The sequence below is a fragment of the Chaetodon auriga genome, chromosome 6 (genome assembly GCF_051107435.1).
Source record: "Chaetodon auriga isolate fChaAug3 chromosome 6, fChaAug3.hap1, whole genome shotgun sequence".
In the NCBI taxonomy this organism is placed as follows: Eukaryota; Metazoa; Chordata; class Actinopteri; order Chaetodontiformes; family Chaetodontidae; genus Chaetodon; species Chaetodon auriga.
In genome coordinates this window covers 3,419,654-3,428,024 of record NC_135079.1, presented here as the reverse complement: position 1 = coordinate 3,428,024, position 8,371 = coordinate 3,419,654, and the positions used below count along the sequence as shown (strand labels likewise).

The window sequence follows — 8,371 nt, the reverse complement described above, 5'->3', positions numbered from 1 at the left end:
AAAGTTCTTATTTCAACCACAACTATGACCTTTTCCTAATCCTAACCAAGTCGTTTTGTCTGTTTCACGACTTTAACTACATGCTTATTATTGTTAATGTGACAACAAAGGTCACCTGATTGTCCTTCGGGCTTAAAATGGCACACGAAATGTTCTTAAAAGCGGCATGCTATTTATACACAATCCCACGGTATTGGTAAAGACGCAGTTTGAAACCTGTAGATTTTTTTCCCAGAGGCATGTGGGTAATTACAGTGACCCCACACGACTGCAGTTGAGCTATTTCACCTGAGGCAAATGTTTGAGATGTCAGTGTGCTCTCAGTTTGACTCCCAGCTGATTCCTGAACAACAACACACAGCCCAATAAATAACAGTTGGATACATGTACTTTATTCATATCTCATATATGTTTCTTTACATTTATACAAAAATACAGAATACAGTAGAGTTTTCACCCAGAATACCAACTGGGCAATAATTACATTTGCTTTTTGGCACCCAGACTTATTTCCTGCCTCGAGCCACTTGATTCACCCACTGAAGTGGGATTGATTGGATCACTCGAGCCCAAAAGCACTGTTCAAGATGCAGCTCTGCTCACTCTCAACAACCCACATAGGAACAGTATTTGAGGGCGGTCATTCTCTCGACTAATGCATGAAATTGCTTGGTTTCTGGCTTCGATGCATCAGACATACAGACTGTTTGAGGCTCTCGCAAAGACAGGAAAATGGGAGACCATGTTTTTTTTTTTCTTTTCTTTTTTGTTCACAGCTTAGACCTGTTGCAGCTCATGATATCCATAGACTATGTATAAAAAGCAACTTTTGACATCGTATACCTTGTTTGTTAGTTAGTTTGTGGCTAGACTAGCCTGTGTCTCTGTCAGAATACTGGGCACTGCACATAACGGTCTTCATGTAGAGAAGCGAAACCTAAAGATGATCGAAGAGAAAGTCTCAGGTCTAAACTGCCATAGATAGTATGCTCCAATATTGCTCAAAAATGCATTTTGAATAGAGATAATTGGATAAAAGCTTTAAAAAAAAAAAAAAACAGTACTTTACCACACCAGCAATTTCAGATATCCCTACTAAGTACTGTTGCTGTGAACTATATGAACACCAATGTGGTATACTTTTTCTAACACAGACTCAGCTCTAAGATGCCATAGAGAATATGGCACAGGTAATACATCACCATCAAGAGTAAAAATAACAAAGAGCGTTCTTCAAAAATGCATTTTTGAATGAAAAAATGATCTTGCAGGTCAACACAACGAACAATACTTTACCACACCGAAGAATTCCAGCTATTGATGCTGAAGGGTACTGCTGCTCTGAACTATATGAACACCAATGTGGTATACCTTTTTCAAACAAAAATTCAATTTTGCACAATAAACTCTTGTCTCCTATTAAGAAAAATTCCCAACGTATAGTCCCAAATACACATGAAACAAGCAGTTACCACTTTAAGTGTTTCCTAAAGGTTACAAAGGCTAAAATGTAACGTGTGACGGAAATGCCACAACCACTGCAGTTTATTCTGCCCCAAGTTTCCACTTTCTGAACCGCTGCTTATCCAGAAGACTGTTCGAATCACAACTGGGCACAGGTCAGGCCAACTAAACTGGTTTTAAGTTAAGTAAGAGTGAGAGACTGGGGCTCGGGGGTCTTGCGGTGAGATGATGATCTGCCCTGTAATGATCTCTCCACTTTCTGCTACCACACGGAAGTACAGACAGGCTTTTAACACGGAGTCAATCACACTAATCAAACAAGGCACAAAACTGAGAATGAACATGGTGCAATGTAAGACCACAGACATGATAGAAATACTGAAACTAGATACAGAAACAGATATTTGAGTCCTGCCACTTGATGGCCTGATGGGAAAGGTCACAGCCAGCGTGCCCTGTTCACACTCCTACCTCTTTACTGATTGTCATTAATACTCTTGATAATTACCTTAACACCTATAATCCATTATTGATCTACTCTGCGTTTGGGCAAGGCTTTGCAGGAGTCGGCCCCCGTTCAGATGTTTTCGAACCATTTTCTCTTCACGGCTCTGATACGACGTGTTGTTACTGAGGACCTCCAGCTCTGAACTTAAAAGATCAGAGAGCGGATAATGGTGAGGAAGCAGGGAGGGGCACATAGACTTAACACTGGAATGAGCCTGAAGGCTTCTGCAATTGCTGCAGCTAAATACACGTGGATCGGGCAACCTCAGGTCAACTGCTTGCATTTCACTGCCACTAAGTGATTTCCTGCCCTTCTTATGGATCCGTGTATGTCGGAGAGAAGCGACTCTTTAAAAAACTTTTTGAAAGTTACACCGTTGTGTGGCAGTTCAGCATGTGAAGGAGGTGACAGTGCACTTCCTTTGACAGTGTGTTATGGCGCAAATTTAAGGCAAAATCGATATTTAGGTGTGCATGGCATTCCCATGTGGCGGGCTTTGTGGATTGTGAAAATAACTAAGGTGCACGACTACAAATTTCATACCCAGTGGTTTCATCCTTCAGCATTTCATTAGTATTTGAATCCTGATAAATGCACTAACTAGCTTTGTCAGATTGTCTGTAATGGGTTTTATTATGCAAGCACAACACTGACACTGGACAAAGGCAAAGTCAGTAAGAACAGAGTACACCTCACAAGTGAACAGTCTTAGCTAATGGGCTTGATGTGTGAGCATATTTGGTCGAATAGTCAAGCTTTGAAAGCTCGATTTAACACTTGATATCATACAGCATTTGTGTTTTCTTATTTACTTTCTTTTTCTGTTTCTTCCTTGAACAAATCTTACTGATTTCGTTTCTTTGCCCTTCACAGAGGAAAGGCTGTCAAAAATCTCTCCCGTAACAGCGTTTGCCTTGCAAGCTTAAAGATGAGATGTGTAAAAAATAAAGGCATTGTTGAGCTAACAGGCCCATCGTTGTCTCACATGTGTCTGACACCTACGCTCTGAACTCACCTTACAAAAAAAAAAAAAAAAGAAAAAGAAAAAGAAAAATCCTGGATCCACAGAAGTCATCCCTGATACTCGTTAGCAGAACGTCATCGCAAATTTCAATTGTCTAAATGTAAGTTAGTCAAAGCAGCATATTCTGTGTATATAATTTTTCTCCATGTAATCCATTCACACAACCTAAATCACCCGAGTCATATATACAGACAACAACATCATATGAGGAAATGTAACTTGTTCAGGAAGGGGTTTTTTTGGGGAGGGGTTATGATGTGTTAGTATACATATTGTTCTTTAAATGTGACCCATTAGTAGAGGTGCTCTTACATGATCGCTTGAAACATTTCAGCTGTATCAGTAGCAGCGGCTCAGTGCCGCCACCAATAAATAAATACATCATACACCCCCGTGGGTACATGGCTGAAGCAGACAACGTGACTACACCTTGATACTACAATGTTTTACATTATATTCGTTGGGAGAACCCAGACTAGGAGGAATCTGTGGAGCTGTTGAGCATGTGGTTAACATTAGGGTCACCGGAGGTAGTAATTCATGCCTCAGTTCATACAAGAGATAACCAGTGTCAGTCTCTCTCTGCGGGCCCAAGAACACAGGCAGACTGGAGCAACATGCTGAGGGAGATGCAGAGTTTTCCCCGAAGAGTTCACGATGCAGCAGGTTCTGGTGGACGATTCGTGAGAGCCAGAGAATCCAGTGGGGGAGTGGTACGGGGGTTTTCTCTCAGTCTTTTTCAAAAGCATGGGGTTAATGCAGTCTTACAAGAAAGGCAAGCTTATCCACACGGCAGCAGGCGTGGTTCAACCAGAGGATTCATGGCAACTGTCAATCTGCCACCGTGTATCTGGAGAGCAGTCAAAAACAGGCCCTTTACCTCCGAGATCTCATAATGGAATCAGCTTCATGTTTGTTTTTCATCACCGACAGGAGAAAAGAGTAGAGCCCTGTGGGAGGAAAGAGCGGGCAGAGGTTTCAGAGCTCAGCGTCAGACAAAGATTTTTCTTTATTTTCTAAATTTGCAAGGGTAGGTTTCATTTTTGTCGCTGTAATTTAACGTGATAAGAAAAGTCTCACCGATTACGCTGAGGAACATCGAAGAGCAGAAGCGTTACACTGTCTCGATGACGTGCAACTTGTTTCTGTTTGGACAGACAGAAAAGAGACTTGATGTGTCGTCGAGGTTTAACCTCTGAGGGTCAGAGGCTGTCAAAAGCCTCTCACATGTCTGTTCGTGTAAAGTAAAAGTTGAGCTTTGTAAGGACAAAATGAAGAGTTCAGCTGTTGAGAAACCTGCAGATATAGATTCTCTATTCTAAGCATGTACTTCTTATGTGCAATGAGCTGTGGGCCCTATTGGAGGGACACAACTGTGGAAGGGAATTGTACTTTTGTGACCTTTGGTCCCTCGTATGGGTCAAGCTCCATAATGCAACTGAATGCCGTCTTTCATTTGGCCCACTCTGCGTCCCAAATCCAATTTTCTTTTATGAAGATGGAATGCTGTTAAAAATGGACCAAAAACAAACCGATGACGTCTTCGGGGTTGTCAAATGTGAGCTTCATTACACCTTTAATGGGTCCAGAAGCTTTTCAAGATACTGTCTTTCTTCATTTTCTACCACTTTAAGTGTGAAGATTGCACAATTGACGCTGCAGGTCTGCAATTCCCAACAGCTCCTGCTTTTTACCACCTGGTGTGTGTAAGACTGACATAACACCTGTCATGAACATGAAGGAAACTTTATGAGCGTTAATGACTGCTGTCACTGAGTGTGAATCGCTCAATTAACTCTAACCCCATTAAAAATGACGTAAATGACTAAATGGTCATAAATGCTCTCAAAAACCATTTTATGTTCCTGACAGGTGTCATGTCAGGCTTATGCACACCCTTTCAAACACACTCATCTGCTCTTTGCTGTCTTTATTTTCTAGAAAGCGATTTGCGAGGTTTTTCTAGGCCTTTCATCCAAAGCTCTTCACAAGGTTTTTGCTGCTCATTCATCCATTCATGCCATTAATTCATCCCTTCATTCATTGAATTCTTTTCTTTCTGCTCAGTTTTTATTACTCCTGCCAAAGTAGTAGCCTTTCAGATGAGGCTAACACATCCACATCCCAAAACCATCTGCGGGAAAATGCTATTTCTTAATCTAAACTTGGCCTTCAGCCACTTGGTCTGGAGTAAGTTTGCACAGTGAACAGGCAGTGAATCACCTAAAGGAGAACAGTTTCCATGAAATACATGTAAAAGAGAAGAAAAACAGCTCACTTTTCTGATATTTCAGCATCTAGTGGAGGTGCAGTCCCTTCTGTTCCTGTGAAGAGTGCACCTTCTCCGGGATTCTGTTGAAGATCCTCCTCGTTCCTCCGTGATCGGACCTGTTTCGGGGGGAGGGAATCACTTTTAAAGCCAAAAGTTGTCAGTTCCAGCTGAAATCACCATAACTTAGATCAGCACAGTCTGCAAAGCATCTGCAGAAAGTTGAAAGGACGTCACCGGCAGTCATAAATTACATGGAACAAAGCGTTATCTTCCGACAATAAAACAGGCCACCAACAAACATCAGGAAGTTTAACAGCTCAGAGCCAGGGGTCAAAGGTCAATTTACCTTCCACACAAGCAGGAATACCAGGGCTAGGAGTGGAATGAACAGTAAGGAGAGAAGGCTTCGCTCCATCACCTCAGTCAAGGCGCTCGGTTCATGATCTGAGAGAAAAAAGAAACAAAACTTAATCAATTAAAACTTAAAGTGCGATCATCTGTCTTACAATACATACAAATAATCTGCTTTGTTTGCCAAAAGTATGAGTAGGAATCTCATACTGGACCATGATTGGCTTCCACAATGGTGATGTCACAGAATCACGCCGGTACGATCACGTCTTAAACCCTGGCTTGCACCTGGCTACTAATCTGTAATAACTGTGAAGGTTGTCTGTCCGTAAATTGGAAATTGAAAAGTCCTCCACAAATTGGCTGCTATGTTTCGTCATGTGATAATATCAGTTCCGAGCGAGCGGTCATGTGATTGATTTGGGGTCGTGTTTTCTTTTCTTTTCTTTTCTGTTGTCAGATACTGAGCAGTGTGAAATTTGATCGCAGCTCATAAAATGTGAAACAGCAGCCACCAGCTCGGCCATATTGACGTTTAAAATGAGTGATGGCAGCGAAAAAAAGGTCGTCCTAAGCGCAGCGAGGAGGCATCTGTTACCTGATCTGAATGAGCTGCCAGTGTGTATTTATGCTTGTAGCACGCAGGAGGTGCCAGAACAACGTTACATGACATCGTGAATGTGGCTGCCGAAGGACACAGCCTCGGATGGATGTCAGTAAATTTGAGCAGAATGAAGACGCAGTAAAATGTTTGCGTATCCGTGTGAGCGGAGCGTTAAACTCAGATTCAATCTGAGCGCAGTGAGACTTTCCGCCTTCAGCAGAAGAAAGTGGAAACAGCTTTGAGGAGTCGAACTGTGCACATACAACATTCTGCACAGTGAAGCTCAAACATCCAACAGAAGCAACAGTGAGCAAAATACATTTCTGAGCGGAGGCGAACTTTGAAGTTAGATTTAATCGTCATGTTCTGGTAATCCATCCATGCTGATGTAAGTGCATGACGCCACACAGACACAAAAACTGAGATGAATTATTTCTCCAGACAGTTATTTTTCATTTTACAAGACAAAGCGCTCCATTAGGGCAGCGTTCCAGACACAGTGAGCGTCACTGTGGTGTTATTCCAACCTGCTCATCGCGACATTAAGCATTGTGTACATGCAATGCAGTTTAAAAAATAAATGACATTATCTCTGTTTGAGCCACATGACTGGGACTTCCTGTCCCTGAGAGAGAAACAGACAAACTGTTGAAAACGCAGCTCTGTGTGAGGGTCTCAACAAGGGGAATACAGAAAAGCCTTTTTTACAGGACACAAGATAAGACATGAGACACGGGACGTGATGAGGAATTTGCCCTGCAGAGCGTCATTAGTTAAGTCACACCGGCCTCGGGGTAATGGGGTGACTTGCTTTAGAATGTGGCAAAATACTGAAGCTTCCACTCTGACACACCAGCTGGACTGGTTTTACAACCCATCAAGAACTGACACTTGTTTTCTCAGAAATGCAGAGAATTGCAGACTTACGTGGTTTGCAGCCTGTTGTACACTCTGAGCCTTTACTGCTGGACGTGGGTGACTCTGGAGGGGGGGGGGTAGGCAGAAAGAGACGAGTTGGTGAGTTCGGGGGTCACGAGAGGCACAAAAAAAAGAGAGGAGGGTTGAAAAAGGGGGATGAGGGTGGAGCGTTCGCGCCGTACGGTGAAAACATTTCATTGTCAGGTGCTAAAAAGTCAACTCAACGCCGCCTTTTTTACCCCTCCTCACACACACATAAAGGATCTGATCCGACCACTCCGGCAAAGCCGAGCGCTTGGGAAGATTGGAAGATTGCTCTGTAATCAACACGTATACAATCAGGTTTCGGCCCTTTTCTTCCTTTTCACATGCGCTGCCAGGGGACATCTTCCCTCAGTCCTGTGACTCAGCCGTGTCTCAATGGGCCGTCTAAGCACTGAGAGCGTTTTGAGCTTTTATCTTGCAAAGTTCTTGTGAAGAAATAATGGTTCCTGGATTAAAAGCTCCTCAAAATGGCCACCAGAGATCTGTCCTAAATAGAGCCTGTTCACAATAGTCCAAAGAGAAGCGAGCTTGTGACTGGAATGCTGCGGCTTGGAATATGTGGACCAGCTCAGAAAATGTGCGTGAGAGGCGTGACCTACATCGGCAATACTTAAAAGGCTTTGAGGGTCGGTTAACCTAAGTCATAAAAGCGCACATGTTCTGTCTTCATCTCTGGTTCCATCGGGCAACGCAGATAGTCTGGAGTTATCTGCTGAGGGCTGGAGATGTCTGAAATTTTAAATCCACCACCCAAATATGCGGCGGTAGCGTCGTGAAATCGTGGACGACTCAACGGACGCGTCTTTTCGGATTATTTGAAATAATTGTTCTGAAGAAAGACATCGTAAAGTCTGACAGCATGGCGCTGTTACAGACCGCAAAGCTGTCTTAGCGCCTTCGACACAGTAAATTTAAAGCTCCTCCTGTTACTAATCGCAGGAACATTGAAGAATTGTTCTCAGGATTGTCGAAACTTTACAAAAACAAAAAAAAAAAAGAAAAAAAAGCTAAACTCACAAATCACACATTGGATGTGTGGCTGGCAGCCGTTCAGGTGATGCTATCTCTCTCCTGACAGAATCATGGAGCCAGTTTCATTTCAAACTGATATGTACTGTAAATCTGAAGCTCGCTGACTTGGAGACATTATCACCAATCCCTCTCTTAAATATGACGAATGGATTT

At 42.8% G+C, this 8,371-nt stretch overlaps 1 protein-coding gene across 1 annotated transcript in view; it reads right to left on the bottom strand.

Annotated features, from left to right (window-relative positions):
• Nucleotides 1–371: 371 nt before the first annotated feature.
• Nucleotides 372–8,371, bottom strand: part of kitlga (kit ligand a) — a 30,712-nt gene continuing 22,712 nt past the window's right edge. The window contains exons 6-10 of the mRNA XM_076733475.1: nucleotides 7,151–7,204; nucleotides 5,615–5,712; nucleotides 5,275–5,384; nucleotides 4,077–4,141; nucleotides 372–3,946 (exon numbers count right to left, since the gene is read on the bottom strand). Coding sequence (XP_076589590.1) covers nucleotides 4,111–4,141; nucleotides 5,275–5,384; nucleotides 5,615–5,712; nucleotides 7,151–7,204 — 293 coding nt within the window. The 3' untranslated portion in view covers nucleotides 372–3,946; nucleotides 4,077–4,110. The remainder of the gene's footprint in view (nucleotides 3,947–4,076; nucleotides 4,142–5,274; nucleotides 5,385–5,614; nucleotides 5,713–7,150; nucleotides 7,205–8,371) is intronic.